Consider the following 16,250-nt stretch of genomic DNA (forward strand, 5'->3'; position numbering starts at 1 on the left):
TAGGAAGCAGAACTGTTTTTATCACTGTCAGTGCTACAGAGGGTGGGGACAAACCCTAAGGTTTGAAAGGGGCACACAGTGGGGGGGTTTAGCTGGGGCGGTGGTGGTTGGTGACAATGTGATGCTACTGCAGAGCTCTACACTAGCTGCAGAAAAGGACCCTGAAGGACCACCACCGACGGCCCTGGCTTACCAGTCGCTCTGCAAGGGACTGTCCACACTCTCTCCTTGGACCTTTGATCAACGGAACAGGGTGGTGACAGGGACTCTTAATTCGCTGCTGTTCGTGAGTATTGACAAGGCTGTAATGATCACGCTGCAGCATGTCATTCATGCTGAGGGCATTAGCATTCTTTAAAGGTCAAAACCCAGATCCTTCCAGAAGGCAGAATTCCATAGAGCTAATGGAAAACGCAGGCCTGGCGAAGTCAGGACGGGTGTCCCTGCACGTCTGAGGTCATCAGAGCTGAAGTCAGCAGAGGGGTTGGCATCAACAATGAGTACATCAGTTTACAGGGGTACAAACCCACGTACACAAGGCATGGATGAACACAACATGTAACAGCTGCGTAAGAAAATTCCCAGGCTTCTGTGCACAGATCACGTCGTTTCGAGAGGTCTGGTGAAAATACAGCCCCTGGATCCTGCAAGGGATCCATCGGATAAGCTGATCTCTGTAGGCGTTTTATCTGCCTCTGATACAGAGTCTGCCTGTTTCCAGCTGGGAACCAGACGAGCTTATCAACTTGCACATGCAAGTTTGCAGAATTAATTTTTTTTTAATTTGCTTTTAAAAATTATACCATTTTATTTTCCCACATTAAAAGGTGTGGCACATAAACACTGTCCACAGGTGAGAAGCAGGGAGAAGAGACTCTCAATTTTGAGGATGCTGTTGCTGAAGTGGGGAAGGGGCACGATATGAATCAGAGGAAAAAACCTGGGATTGCAGAAACCACATAAACTGGCCACAAAATGATACTTACTTTGTGAGACTCTTACTAGCTCAGTCACACTGAAAACACCTGATGTGACAAAACTGTCCTGGAAGCCCAAATGTCCTACAAAACAAACAGAGTGAGAGAATGGCGATTAGCTTTAAGCATTTAATGACAGCATTCTCAAATACTTTACTTCCATTTAGACTTAAAATGTGACATCTAATTTCCCACTTAGCAGTAATTATTGTTTATGTAGGTGGGTAACTAGTCATACAGCTACGTAGGCTGCTTTGTGGTTTCTATCTAGAGGTTAGGAAAGCTAACTTGACACATCAGCAGGGAGATTTTTACATGTTAAAGCACCTCAACAGGAAATCTGAAACAAAAGAGGACTATTTTAATAAACGGTTACCTTGGATGACCCCTAATGACTTCACAATTGAAATGAAAATACTGTACCTAGGAAACAGACAGGACAGCTAAGTTCCATAATCGTTTTAAACATTATTCTCTGAAGAAACATCTGATCAGGATTATCTACCCATTCATTCAAACAAAACAAGATTTAAAGATGTACTCTTCATTTTCCTAAGGTTACGCTAGGGAAATCTTAAAATAGCAGTCGGTTAACAAAAAAATTAAATTAAAGACTTTCCCCACAACAACAACAACCACCAAGAACTCTAACATTTCAAACTAGCTTTGAAAAAGATAAATAAACCTTTTCATGAGAAAAACATTCACTTTGAGCTCTGGACCGTCTTTAGGAACCAGGGCGTACACTTCCACACTTGCCTCCCTCGTGCAAGGAACGCCTCGACGCTTGGTATCAAAATGTTATTACACTTTACATAACAGTATTTTCCTTCTTCTCTGCAAACATGCCTACCACCAAATGTTCATTTAATTTTCACGGGTATGATCATTTACAAAAGGAGCAGCTTTCGGGCTGCAGCCCAGCCTAAGTGTGGGGAGCGGGACACAGCAGTTCACGCAGGACGTAGCCGGGCTTCAATTAGGAGGCTGCAGCCAGCCGGCCAGCCTGACCTCCTGCTTTTGAAATCAGGGTCAAAGGAGAAATCTCAGGATAAAGAGATTATTAAAAGAACGGTAAAGTCCTCCTTGTCCATGGGATAAGTGGCATACCTTTTTAGGTTGTCCTACTTAGAGTCACCGATCCCAGCGCATGCACACGTATTTTATTGAATGTTTTTTGGGGCACCATCTGCTCCCTCGTTAATTGTTTGTCGGATTCAGCACCATTTCCCTACGGTCGGCATATTCCACTGTACCCCACACTCACCCCGCCAATAGCTGCACACCTTCCTCTAATGACCGGAGCAAAAGGACTAGTGCAAGCCGCACACCTGTCCTCCTGGCTTTCTTTTGGGGTTGTTTGAACAAAACAACACATCCCATTGCCATGCTACCTGCAGAAGGAGAAGCGAAAGAAACATGTCTTGTGTGCAGAACTACGGAGGGCCCCACATCGGGGGACGTGTCAGGGAAAGGCTTGGGAGACACCTGGAGGGAGGTGAGATGTTCGTCTCCAGCCAAGGTCTCAGGGAAGGCTGCTCCTGCGCAGAACTCCCATCTCTGTGAGGATCCTACAGTGCCAGATGAACGCAGTTGCTAAGCTAACAGACTCGAGACAAGTTTCTACATCAGGCATGTTTTTGTACTTCAGCAATAATGATGAGTTTTCAAACTGTGTATATGTATATCTTTGGGCATCCTTGTGTATGTGTGTATACATATGTATTATGTACACAAACATATAAATATACACAAATCTGTCATGCTCCAGCTGTAGATAAATGTACTATAAAATATTGAAATTGATGCTGAAATGCAACACAAACAAATTCCTCAATCTGCAAACAAGGTTTTTATTTACACCAAGAGAATAAATTTTTCTCTACTTTAAATGAAAAAGTGTTCTTACAAGCTTTTATTTTTCCTTATTTTCGAGTTAGGAATAGCTCTCGGATAATTGTAAATGCTTTTGCCTGCTCTGCTTTGTCTTTTACCATAATAAAGGTGATGACTACATCATTCTGCTTTTTAGAAATCATTGCCGGCCCTACACAACATTTGCTCATTGACAATTTCCTAAGTATTTTTAATATGAAGATCTACTTTTCATATGCTGCAGCAGACCTGCCTATTGAATTAAATGATCTGTGAATTAAAAATAATTCTCTTAGGTCTTCACTGAAACCACTCATGTGCCTAAAATTAAGCATATGCTTAAGTGCCTTGCTGGATTGGGGCCAGGACGCTTACTACTCCGCAGAGCCCTTCGTAGAGAAGCCGGTCTCTGCTATGTAACTTCTCATACTGTGCTCATCCTGGCAGTATCTGAGCAACTTCCAGAAGTGCATTCAGCAGTGCGACGAACATCTGTCACGTGTTGGGTTTTCACAGGGCACCATACTGGCTCTGCCCGGTGTCCCCTTCCACCTGCATTTCCCAGGCAGGTTCCCACTGCACCGTGAGTGAAGGTGAAATTTAAACAGGAAGTATAAAAGGCAAGCCACAGCTACGATAGGACATTTGGCTGCATTTTTTTAAGGAGAAGTCGAGAGCCCTTTGTAACCTTCCAACCAAACCACGATGGTCTAACCATGTTGTCTTAACCTTGCAAACACAGGTAAAACCGGGAGTGAAAACGCCGTAAAACAGCTTTAAATACATTCCATCTCTCAGGGTCCTGTGGGGCACGAGAAGAACTTATTCAACTTAGCTTGGCCCTGCCAACCTCATCATTCTTATTTTGCTGGGAATACTTGAAACGTCCACTGATTTCTGCAGGAACGTTTCTTATGCGTGTCCGTGCAGCAGTAATCATTAAACAACAGCACGTCAATGAGAGGGATTCGATTTTCATCCTTCAATACTGAAAATAAACATTTCACAAATGAAAGGCGAATTTTGCAATTCTCGAAGTTGTTGTTTACTTATAAACATTAGGAAATCGGGGGCTCCTTTCGCCAATCATTAGGAACATCTTGATGCCCATAAAAGCGATGCCCTTGGCTTGGAGCTGTCTCTCGGACTCATTGCGATGCACAGCCGGGCTGTGAATTTGCAGCTCGGGAGGACTGAAAACATGAAAGTTTAAAGGTTTGCCTGGATGGTTCAGATTGTAAAACCCAGGCCTAGGACCGCAGCTTTTGGTGAGTGGTGATAAAGCGCGATGAGAAAACGAGAGAAACAGGACAAAGCGGCTCAATGCGTGAAAGAAGAATGGCTGGGAAATAGCGGGACTGACAGAATACGTGAAGGAAACATTTTGTGCCTATTAACAAAAATATATCAATTTGCCCGTTCCACTTAATTCAGAATGAGGAAAAATAGGTAAAGTCAAGCAATTACACGTGCAGATGTTTGAATTAACGAGCTCCTTTACTGAAAAGACGATTAAACATCTTGAAAGCTCGCAAGATTTACTTTTCATGCGGCTCTTTATGGAAATACGAGTGCTGTGACACTTTTGCTAAATATCCCAAAGACAGGACATGGAAATCGCTGCCTATGGTGGGGTTATCGCCGCAGCTTCGTGTCACCGTCATGTTTTGGTAGTGAAGCAGGTGGAGAGAATTTTTACTTGCTTTACAAAGGACTAACTGAGCTCCTCCACTGAATTTCTGGGTATCAATTAAGACACCTGGATAGCCAAGGCGGGCCCTGACTCAGCAAAGCAGTTAGAGCACGTGTTTAATTCTAATCACGTGCTTGACTAAAGCACATGCCTATTTGTCCTGCCTACTAAAGACAAGCTGGCAAAGTTAGGCAGGTATTTAACCGTATTGTTGAACCCTGCCTTGAACCCGGGTCTAGGTGCAGCTGGGAGTTAGCTCATTGCACAAGACCTCACTTTGGCTCTTGAGGATGACCGTTTTCCCCCAAAGGGGTAAAACTCCCAGGCTAATAAGACCAAATTAACAAAGCAGATAAGGATCCTAACTCATCACCAAGATGCCATTCCCCTATCGCACGTTTGGTGTAGCATACAAGCACCACATGAAAAACATCTTTCCATAACTTGATAGCTGCTTTAACTGGGGAGGAAATTCATAACGTGACTTACATATTCTTCTTTTAGAAGCCAGAAGAAAAGGCTTGAATTGCTGGAGCCTAATTCTGATCTCATAGAAGTTTTAAACAAGTCTTTCTACCCTTTTCAAATAGAGTTTCACCTAATTTTCTCCTAATTTACACTGGCAGAGGAGAAATCAGGATTAGGACTTGTTGTCTAATGCTATTTGTTTTGAATTATTAAGCAAACATTCCTATTTCAATGAGTAAACGTGTACAAAGGCAACTAACCTTCGTCCTAAAATCTAGTTTACAGGGAGAGTATTGTCTGCTTTCCCAATTAATGCTGTAAAAAGGAGTCTCAGATGTTGAGCTTCCAATCAAGAGCTTGTGTGGTAGCTTGAGAAAATGATGACTGATGCAATTACTTTCATGTAGAACGTCTGAATATGGTCTATAGGTTAAAGTTCATCGGGTTATTGTTCCTTAATTGAATATCAGAAGATGTTTTCAAGGTGCTCAAGGTATTATTGTTATTTAATTAGCAGGCTTCCTTGTGTAATCCAACAGTATTATTTTTATTATAAAACAGAGTGCACCATAAATACACAAGGTATTTTCTAAACAGAGATACAGCTGGCTTCCTGAAATCCAAGCTTAAATAAACCTGGGAACGAGTTACTCCTTTGAAGTTGAAAAAGTCCAAATCCAGTTGTTCTTCCTCCACCACAGCCCGAGCAACAGTGTTAAGCTTTGGAGAACAGCTTTCAGGCAGATTTGACTCGTTTTCAGTGTTTTGAACTCACCCAAGTCCCCCAAACTAGCACTGAAGCCATTCCTAAAGCCTTTCTCGTGTTCAGCATCTCACTATACATAGCCATCTTAAAACCTTAAAATAGTAGTAATCAATTAGGGTCTCAAGCCTATTATCGTAACCAAATGCCTGATTAAAAGAAAAGCCCTCTCTGCTCAGCATGCGACTCGATTCCTTTTGGTTTCATCCTCTGTCTAATCCCATGTTTCACATACAATGTGGAGCAATAATATTGATTCGAAAATTAATGTCGGTATCGCGCAGCACACACCGGCCTTGAGAGAGGAGCTGTTATCAGAGGGAACCCGGCTCACCCCAAGGACTCCCAAAAGATCAGCTATTGCACTGCCGCACTGGCTGAGGAGGATGGGAGTGACAGTGTTAGTCCTAATCTGCCTTCTCCAGCAAAAAAGGAAAGGACAGAATATGCCTGCTTCAGCCAAGACCTTAATTTACACTCTGACCAGCCACAGCAGCCTCAGGACTGGGTTCGCTTCCAGAAACCCAGCCCTCCGCTCACCCTGCCTGGGACAAGAGCAGGATCTGCCTCCCAGCAGGAGACACTCGGTCACTACTCCACACTGGAAAGGGAAAGTTGGATCCACAGGGCCACACTGCGTACGCTAACTTCATTATCTAGGCAAAATGCGGAGGTCGAAGACACCGTCCGTCCCAGCCACACCACTCTCCTGGGTCCAAGGAGAGACCAAGCGAACGTCTCTCCTGTTCAGACAAAAGACAGGGCAAGGGAGCAGAGTGCAGGACTGAACATGGCACGTAGACATCACGAAATCCATGCTCACCAACGGACCCCAAATACTCATCTCCAGAGCGGGCATGATGGCCCTGTTTTAATTGCTACGTACAAAATGCATCCCCAAAATTTGTAACTGATAAACCTTTAATGGGAAATTAGACCTCATTTAATTCATGGACTTCCTACAGAAGAGTTAAGCAATGTATTACACATTAGAGGTGATACAGCAACCTCTCTTGTTCCCTGACAAATGCTCCCACTTCCATTTCTGCTTGTTATTTCCAATTTAATTTTAATGCCATGGCAATAGCTCACCTTGGACAAATTGCACATTTTCTTAGGAAATAACCGCTGGGCCACACGTCACATACGCCATTATTCTCCCCGGCTTTCCTACCTGCTCTGGCTGAGGTTTTAAGAAGCACCAGAACTTTCTTTGTGGCCCATAGTAGGATGGATTAGACCATCCAGGGCATGTTGTGCTAGCACAATAGAGGAACACTTTTAAGACTTTAAAGTCATGTAATACAATTCTAGGCTGGATCTTTCTTGTTAAAAAAAGTAGAATGGGAGTGATTGAAAGAGAAAAGGGCCAATATTTGACAACAGAAATCAGCATAACCTCCTAACAGCGGCAGTCATGGATGACTGCCCTTTGACCTGGGGAGATTATGTGGGATTTCAATGACAACAGCTGGAAGCGAGCATGTGAGAATAGAGAACACAGATCTGAGGCCTCCTACAAAAGACTGCACAATCCCTGCCCAGATCTGAGTGTTGATTAGAAATTGTTTCCTGGTCCTGGCTTAATAGAGTGTGATAATGAAAGTTTTGTTAACCCTTCACAATATGCAAAACCACTGGTGAATGATTTGCCTTTTTTGGTTTTCAGCTAAAAAGCCTCTATCCAGTGACAGCAAAACCATGGAACACTGCTCGTTCTCGTGGGTACCAGCGCTCAGGTCCAGCTCCGCTTCCGTATGGTTTGTACGCTCTTGGTGGCCGTCAGGCAGCAACATCTGATGGTACTGGGAGGTGGCTCAGAGAAAGGACTTTATGCCTTCTCTAGGGAATCCACCCGACCCGCCGCGATGGGTGTTCTCTAGAGGTGAACCAGAACAGAAGTACACGTGCAACGTCTCACTGCGCGGTGCCTTTCATACTCACAGCATCTTAGAATCTCTAATAATAACAATGTCTAATTATTAGCTCAATGTGTGTCATATTGAGCTCCGGAGTCCGCAAATTCATAAATGTAGACCCGAGCAAATGTGCTGCATCACCAACAGCCTGATCCCGCACAGAGCCACAGCAGCTTCAGCTCTTAGAAGGTTCAGCTCATTTTAAGTCTTTAAGTGCAGAGATAGAGGAATTAATGGCAACTTATCACCGTTAATGAACCGATCATAGATTGGAACCAATCATGCCAGGTTTTGTCCAAGTGGAGGGCACATGGGTATTGCCTTTCCCTTGAAGACAAAGGTCTTCTTGAAACACTGAAAGCCCTTTAAGTTCATGGTAAGGATCTTACGTAATAGAAACCATTCCAAGGCCTATGACGTCTGGCGTGGCTTTTAATTTCTGATGACTCCTAATGTTGTAGGGTACTTTTGGTACTTATGTGGGTGAGAAGTCAGTTAAATACAGTTTTTTGATATACTGATAAAAATTTAGAATCTTCCTCTCTGCCACATACTAAACTGGATAAATAAATTGCATTAATACTGATAAGGGCCTATAGCTTGAAAAAAGCAGATGTCTTAAATTTGCATATTTCTGTTTCAGGTCCTCAATCCAAAAAGCAAATATTAAAGAAAAGAAGAAAAATCATTATAAATGGTCATACTCATTTGGCAGCTTATAAAATAATGTGCCTCCTCAAAAGCCTTTCAAAGTAAATGAGATGAAATCTACCCTGGGATAATAATTCTGGAATATTTATGGCATCCAACAATAAAAAGAGCAATAAAAAGAAAAGCCTGCCTCCCTGAAAATAATAATATGAAGGAGTTATTTATCTTCATATTTTCATATCAACCTTGCTTACAAGAGCAATGACACTTGTGGTCTCCAAGGTCTGTGGTGATATTGCCAGTTCGGTTCCATGGTTCAAAGCAGGACTTAAGTGTCCAAAAAAGCCCACAGAAACCACCCTGTTTCCCTGAGCCTCCTGGGGCTGCTGACAGCACATGCTGCCGCCGGGCGCTTCCCGGGCTGTCAGCAATGGGCACCCACCCACCCTTGCAAGCGAATGATAAATATGGGCACTGGAGGGGGAGATAGGAGAAGGTGGGTACTGCCATCCCTGTTCCTTTACCCCTGCAAGACCTTTAAGCCCCAACATCATGAGCTAGGCATAGCCTTAATCTCAGGACGCCCCAGAGAGCTGAAAAAACTCCTAAGAAGAATAATATATAGACAATTTCTCTTCAGCTGGTCATTTTTTGACATCAGCATCATGTTTCTGGTGCAGCCTGAAAACATCGGTTCCTACAGCTCGTTTGTCTGGGGCTGATCGCACGTGCTCCATCGACTATCTTTGCTCCTCTTACTCCTCATCAAGTATCAACTGAAATTTTGCCTCCTGAATTTTGTTCGCTGACTTCTAGGAAGCTGCTGGCAGAAGTAAGGGCTCATAGGAGCCGATGCCGGGGCTGCACGCTCCAAGTGCGGCATGCAGTCACGTTCTGGTCTTCACGCCGATGGAGCCTGCGGAGGTTACTTGGGTTTACACGACTTCAAATTAGAATTTAGCTACACTATTAATGCCACAAATATTATTGTTGATACTGCGTGAAGAACATCAGTGTGAAAATAAATGTAAGGACATTTAAAAACTGGTGTGGAATACTTTGGTATTCAGACTAATCAGGGACTGAAATAAGCACATTTGTTTCAAATCCTGTTTATAGCACTGCAACCCCTCCCTCCTTTAAATCTTCCTCTTAACCATAGTGATGTTTATTGAATACCTGTCATTTCTCCAGCAGCATGTGCCAACAGCGGCTCACCAGTGCCAGGCTGCATGAAAACCCTTCTGTCTCCTATTCTCCAAGGGGCTCCCTTAGATCAACTACTCACCATACCCAATGCACTGAAACCCATAAATTTGCAGATACTGCAGTCAAAATTCTTAACAGGAAAGTGCACCCATTTTGCCCAGTGTAGCATACTGAAATATCACATGGTGAGAAGCATTTCTCACCATGTGTAAACTGTCAATTTGATTTGAAATTAAAATTTTTGATTAACATGAGCATTTCTGAGCCTCCCGCTGGCAGCAGCCCTATTGCTGAAAAGTGACATGATTTGTGACACACATGCTGTACAGAAGCCCCATGCCAGCAATTGTTAAACCCATTTTCATTCTGCTTTAATACGGTATGACACTCAGGAAAATAATTTTAATATTTAGGAGAAAGAGAGTGAGGGCTTAAGGACTGAAGCCCTTTATGGGTGTAAAGCAGGATTAGAGCAGCACGAAGGAACGGCACGGAGGTCTCCCCATCTCACAAGTCATGTCTCTTTTCAGCAACAGGGACCATCTGCAGGAGGCTCAGAAAGGTCCACAGTGAAGCACAAAGCCTTCTTTTAAACCCAGTTGATATTTCAAACACAGCATGAGGTACTTTCCACCTATGAATGCTGAGACGCTTGTGCACGGGGAAACGCTTGCAACTTCAATAATTAGACCCTCTCACATGGGAGGTAGGATTTTCTGGTTTCCACAGCACTTGTTGTTTTTCCATGTTTATCGTTTCCCCAGAGGTATCAGTGGTCACTGGAGATACAAACATTTATATGGTGAATTAACTTATGAAAGAGGAAAGTTTCGTGACTATTAAGACTTTCAAGCCCAGGAATCCACCTCTTCACCAGGGTGGCAAGATTTTTTTCTAGTTTAACCAGCTACGAAGTGAACCCAAGAAACGGGACACTTTTGTGGCGACAGATTTTAAGGCTCTGATACAAGCAGGCAGGAGACAAAAGTTCAGAGGGGATTTTTACAAACGTAAGCCTGTGTCACTGTTGCAAGCTGCTGACTCAACTGTGTCACCTGCATATTTCTCAGAGTGGCTCATTTTTTTTCCAGTAACATCATGTTCTGAGGAAGTTTATCATGAAACAAGTATCACGAACAGTCATTCTGAGCAGCAGAACGGCTTTGATAAGTGTCGACACGCATCTGACTTTTCTTTGAGCTCCTAACACTATTCATCACATTAAACGCGCAGCTCTGCTGGACTCCCTGTTCCTAGTAAACACAGAGCAATTTCTAATTGCCACAATACAGCCAGTTAAAAAAATGTAGTATTTTAAAATTAATTTTAGGTGGTGAAATGAAATACAGGATGATTCAGATGCCCTGGAAGTATTCAGCCCTGAACATAAAGCCGTGGGCTCATTTATGTTAATAACAGCGCTCAAGAATTCAATCTGCATGATAAACATGGTCCTCAATAAAGCCCTGATATGTGGTTATAAGGATGCAGGTTCTTTCAAATAAGTCTTAAGTTTAAGTAAGTGTTGTAAATACCTAGTTTTAATTAGTATATTGCCAAGAAATTATACAGCTAGACTCAGCGACGCTGTAATTATTTTAGGATCTATAAACCCCTCCCTTGGCTGGTGGTAGCTCAGTGTTCCTCCAAGGTTACTCTGCAGACACGCTCGGAGCTGAACCGAGGAAGCCCGAAGCCCTGTGGACACAGAATCAGGGGGCTTCAAAAAGAGGTTCTAGGTTTTTTGGGTTTTTTTTATTTGCACATTAATTTGTAGTTATAGGAATAATCCAGAGCATGTGGCAGAACTCTCTAGAAAAGCCCAGGTCCAGGAGGAGCCGGTGGGGCCAGGGTGAGGTGAGGGCTGCCAGCTTCCCTGCCTTGCTTTGCTGGGTGATACGGACACAAACCCTGGTGACTCCATCAGCGGTTTCCTCTCACCTTCCCTACCCTCCTGGCACTCCCCTCTCTTCACACCAAGGCACTTCCAGTAGACTGCAGCTGGACACCACAATAACGGAAGCTATAGAAATATCTGCTGAAGATTAGCTAGTATAAATGTGACACAAAAATAAGGATGCTGGGCATGGAAGCTAAGGATCAGCCAGCTCCACCTTCCCCCACAGGCTTCCCTCTCCCTTCAGAGTCGCTTCTTGTACCTCCTCTGCTACCACCACCCACGAGCAAACTTTAATTCACAATAAACCCCATGCAAATCATGTTACTCTATTTACTTATTGTCCCCTCCATTGTTTGGCTTGGAGTTTCCTCTCCAGAAGGCTGTTACTCCTCTGTTCTTTGTACAGAACAATAATCTCCTAACTTGGATAACTTTTAGCCCCAAGCAGGCTGACTTCCACCAGGTTCACAGGTTAGTTCACCTTGGGCTGCCTCCTCTTGGACAAGAGGGTACCAAGGTAAGTCTGGAATAAAGCCTTGATAGATTAGAGGCAGAGAAGACTGAAAGGGATGGGTCTGGAAGCACTGCAATGCTTGTCTAGGGACATGTCAAGCTTGCACAAGACCCAGAGCACAAAACTTGATGCTTCTGGATGCAGATAAGGCCTCTGTAAGCAAACACCACGTGCCCAACAAGTCTGGGCTTGCCCAGACAGCAGAGTGACACCCAGTGCAGCGTCACCCTCTCCACAGAGGCACTGCATACAGAGGACTGGGAACTGAGGGGGCTGTCCTCATTGCCTGCTAGCAGAGAAAATAGCGCCTCTGCCGAGCACAGAATCTCTGGGTGGCCAGCAAGGTGTGCTCCTACTTCCCCTGAGTTATGTAGGATACCTCCAGAGGAGAACAAAAGGGTAGAACGACTAGCAAAGGCACCGATGAGTCTCCTCAAGGAACATGTCACCCCCTCATCTGCCTCTGACTGACTCCACCGGGAGCATAAAGATGCACAGGCAAAATACTGCACAGTCCTAGAAGCCACGCAAGCCCCTCAGTGGGTGATCCAGGCTCTACTGCCTCATAACCCAGACCCTGCCAGGACTCCAGCTCCTCCAAGCACTGGAGAGGAAGCTCCACAGACTTCGACTGACTTCCCAAGGACTGATGCACTGAGGGTTAGGCAGGCAACTACACTTACAGACAGCAGTAGAGAACCCAAGCAGATAACTCCCTCAGCCAAGCCCAAAACTAGCAGCGTAAGTCCAGTGGGAAGAGACTGCTGGATGTGGAGACCAGCAGCAGAGCTCTGCTGATGACTGAGACTCTCTTTCTGCTCTACCCTAAGTTTGTGTTTTGCAGGGCAGGATGCCCTGTCTACATTCCTTTACAGGCTAAGAATGGACATTTATTAACAAGTACTTGGGCGGACAGCCCAAAACTCTAGACTCCTGGCCTGGGACTGTACAACAGAGAGGGCCAGTGCCCCCCAGTTGTGTTTACTGTTCTTCTACAGATACATGTTGGTGTGATAGGAGCATTCGCTTTCTCAGGTTCAGGCCAAGATCAGGCCAGAACGTGGACGGGATTTATTTTCTCTGGGTAATCTGTAGCCCAAAGAGTGCCTCCAAGTTCACTAGTTGTGAGTGTATTGTGAGGGATTCAAGACTGACAAAGTAAAAAGAAGGGGCAGAGAGGGACTTCTCAGTCCTTATCTAATTTCTTGTGCTCATCCCATGGTGGTTCCAGGGATGACAATGGTGGGATGTCTCTCCTCCAGCAACTTAGACACCCTCTTGGCACAAAGGTGAGGACCTGAGATGAATCTGTTGCTAGAGGCTGGGCTGGTCAGCTGAGCCTATGCTGGCTCCTTCTGTGTTTGAAGGCTCGCTGCCCCTCTAGACCCTCTTACTCCTCCCATGTGGGGCAAAGTGCAATACACAGGGATGCAGAAACGCAGCAGTGGGGTGGAGTCCCTCTGTCAAATGCCCTCTTTGCCTGTAGTTGGGACAATCTGAAGGTAGCACAGGGCTAGGACTTAAGTTTGGACCATGCTTAGCAGCTTGGCTCACCTGCCCTGCAGCAGCCATCAGGCTTGTTCTAACAGTGCTCTGCAAGTAAACTATGAGACTTTGACTGGCTTTACATGAAAGGCAGAACTTTTGCTGATGGGCGGCAGGCAAGCAGATAGCAAGAATGAAAATGGAAAAGGAATTCACTCACAGGGACCTTTACAACAAACCAAAGCAACTCAGGTAAAAAGGAAACCCATCCATTATGGTTTATAATGCAGAAACATCCATTTCTTCTTTGCTTGCATTATTAAATACAGAAATAGAGGAAAAAATCATGATGGATGGGTTTTGGAAGGTTCGGAGTTCAGCTCAGGATGGATGTGATCCCAACATTTCAGATGCTTATCTCATCGTAATTGGAATGGCTGAACCTCTCTTGTCTGCAGAATTAGGCAAGACATCCTGTGAGAATGGGCTCTTTTTCACAGCAGTTTAGTCCCCAGACGCATAAAAGAATGAAAACAAGAAATGGAACAGAACATTTTTACTTGTGAATAATGGCTTCATTTGGGCAGTTTAGAACAAAACTTCACTGGAAGAGTTGGGGAGGAAGTTCTTGCTGCCAGTATGCCCATCCCTAGACACATTCTTCCACAGAGCACATAAACACTCCCCTAAAATGATAATTTATCTAAGAAACTCCCATTCTGCAGCAATCAAGAGAAAAACAGAAGGGGAAGAAAGTACATGTGGACAGTAGATAAGACTGTTCACTCTTCTCCCCTGAAGAAATCATTGAACCAAGTCAACAAGCCCTGCTACGCCCACCTTCGCTCTTGCACCAGTCTGTCTTTGCTTACTCTGGCTTTTCAGGATGAGCAGGAGTCAGGACAGTTGACTTCCTCTAGCAGCAGAATATCAGGTCGAGAACAATCACTGCATTAGCCTGAAACATCTCTGTTTTAAACCTTCCCAAGGCTCAACAGAGACAGAGATGAATTCCCAGAAGACGCACCATCTCCACTGACTACAGAAGGAGAGTGTGGATTTTAGGTCCATAGCATTTAGGTCCATTAGGCATTTTAATGCCTAATGTTAGGTGGGATGAAATCCAAGCCTTAGTCTACGTACCATGTTAACACAGACCTGAAAGAAAACTTGCTTTCCTCCCCATATCTTGCCATGGGCGATCTCTCTTGACATGCCACACTTCTCCATCCTTACATTTATTTCTGGCTACTTCTTGTTTGTTTGTTTTAAATTCTGAAGAGTGTAAACTACAAGTATTGCTGAGCTATCCTTGTGTTCCTGTCCTTTATCTGGTTCATTGGCATTAGGGAATAATGATCTGTCACCAAGGTAAATTCACTAGCCAGGAGATAATGCCACAGTGTTTCTGCTGCCCATTTCACAGTAAGACATTATTTTTCAATGATGTTGCATCTCTGTTCTCATGGGAAAAGTTTATGGCTGACATAGCAATAGTAGTAATAACAACTTATATTGGTATTGTACGCGGGATGATCTTTACTCCTCTCTCCTGCTAACAGCGGACAGTGCCCAGTCCTAACTGCAAACACATCCTTCTCGGCCATGAACAACAGAGATTTGGGCTTGCTGATACTGGACTGCCTCATTCCTCAGCCATTCACTTAGGTTGTCGTATCCCGTCCACCCCCTTTTATTACTACTTTAAATTGTGGGTCACTACCAAACCACTGCTCTAAGCCTTGCCTCAAATCTGCGGGGTTCCCCTCCTGCCTCAAAACCACAGCCACCCCAGTCCATCAAGCTGCTGTCCATCTTCTCGTGCCTCTCCCCTCTTCCCTTCCTCCTGCAGCTCAAGCTAGGGCATGCTCTGCTGTACGATAAAATTGGCTCCCCTCTGTACGGCGGGAGGGATGCGGCCAGCTCTCTGCATTCCGCTATTGGAAATTTCCCGAAAGTGAATTCCCTGGTTTTTAAGGACTTTGAGGTATAACATGTGGGAAAATCGCAGGGGGTCTGCACTGCAAAGCTGGTCAGCTGGGGACAACCCCAAACACCAGCAGGTTTTCAGATGGGGATGCAGCTGTCAAAGAGCCTTCTGTTACAGAGATGAATTTAAAAGCGAGGAGCTGAAGTAGAAAAATAGCAGGGACAGAGGTCTGGATTCTCTGCGAGTGAGTGGTGCAGGCTACACAAGAAGTATTTCTCCCTTACTATACTGGGAGAAGAAATGTCAGCAAAGGCTTTGGCCCTCTGCGGTCTGAAGACGGTGTTGATGTCCTTGTGCCTGGCTACAGGGTAGTAGAAAACTGCTAGTGAGACAACGCACCACCCGAGCACTGCTTCTCCCTCTGTCACCCAGCGCTGCAGTGGACTGGGGCGGGGAGCCCAGAGGTTCGGTGTCAGCCCTGTGTCCTGCAAAGGGCAGAGGCAGAAGAAAAAGCCTTGGGTGCCTGGTAGCAGCCCTGTCACTTCGTTGTGCCTCCTTCTGCCAGTGACAGGAGCGAGGTGCCCCCTGCTTGTCCCAGAGTGTGGCTTGCATCCCCTTGCTTCAAGTACGAGTGAGGGAGGGTGGGAGGTAATGATTAGAGACACTCAGAAATGATTACATTAATTGAATCTTCTGAAAATGGAAAACAATGCCAGTGTGTAATAATAAAACTCACTATAACCACGTACATCTCATTTACTAGCAAGTGCTTCACTGACTACAGATTTACTCTGGGGCACAGCAGGAAACTTTTCTCCTTTAAATTTAATCAGCCCTTTTTTGCCCTTTCCCCCCCCAACCCCCCC

The 16,250-nt window shown here is 44.7% G+C and overlaps 1 protein-coding gene across 1 annotated transcript in view; it reads right to left on the minus strand.

The window, feature by feature from the left end:
* Positions 1-16,250, minus strand: part of NFIA (nuclear factor I/A) — a gene marked incomplete at its 3' end in the record, with an annotated part of 89,879 nt that overhangs the window by 61,144 nt on the left and 12,485 nt on the right. Inside the window, exon 3 of the mRNA XM_010144189.1 lies at positions 987-1,061. Within this exon, the coding sequence (XP_010142491.1) occupies positions 987-1,061 (75 nt within the window). The remainder of the gene's footprint in view (positions 1-986; positions 1,062-16,250) is intronic.

Source organism: Buceros rhinoceros, unplaced genomic scaffold (genome assembly GCF_000710305.1).
Source record: "Buceros rhinoceros silvestris isolate BGI_N320 unplaced genomic scaffold, ASM71030v1 scaffold17389, whole genome shotgun sequence".
Lineage (NCBI taxonomy): Eukaryota > Metazoa > Chordata > Aves > Bucerotiformes > Bucerotidae > Buceros > Buceros rhinoceros.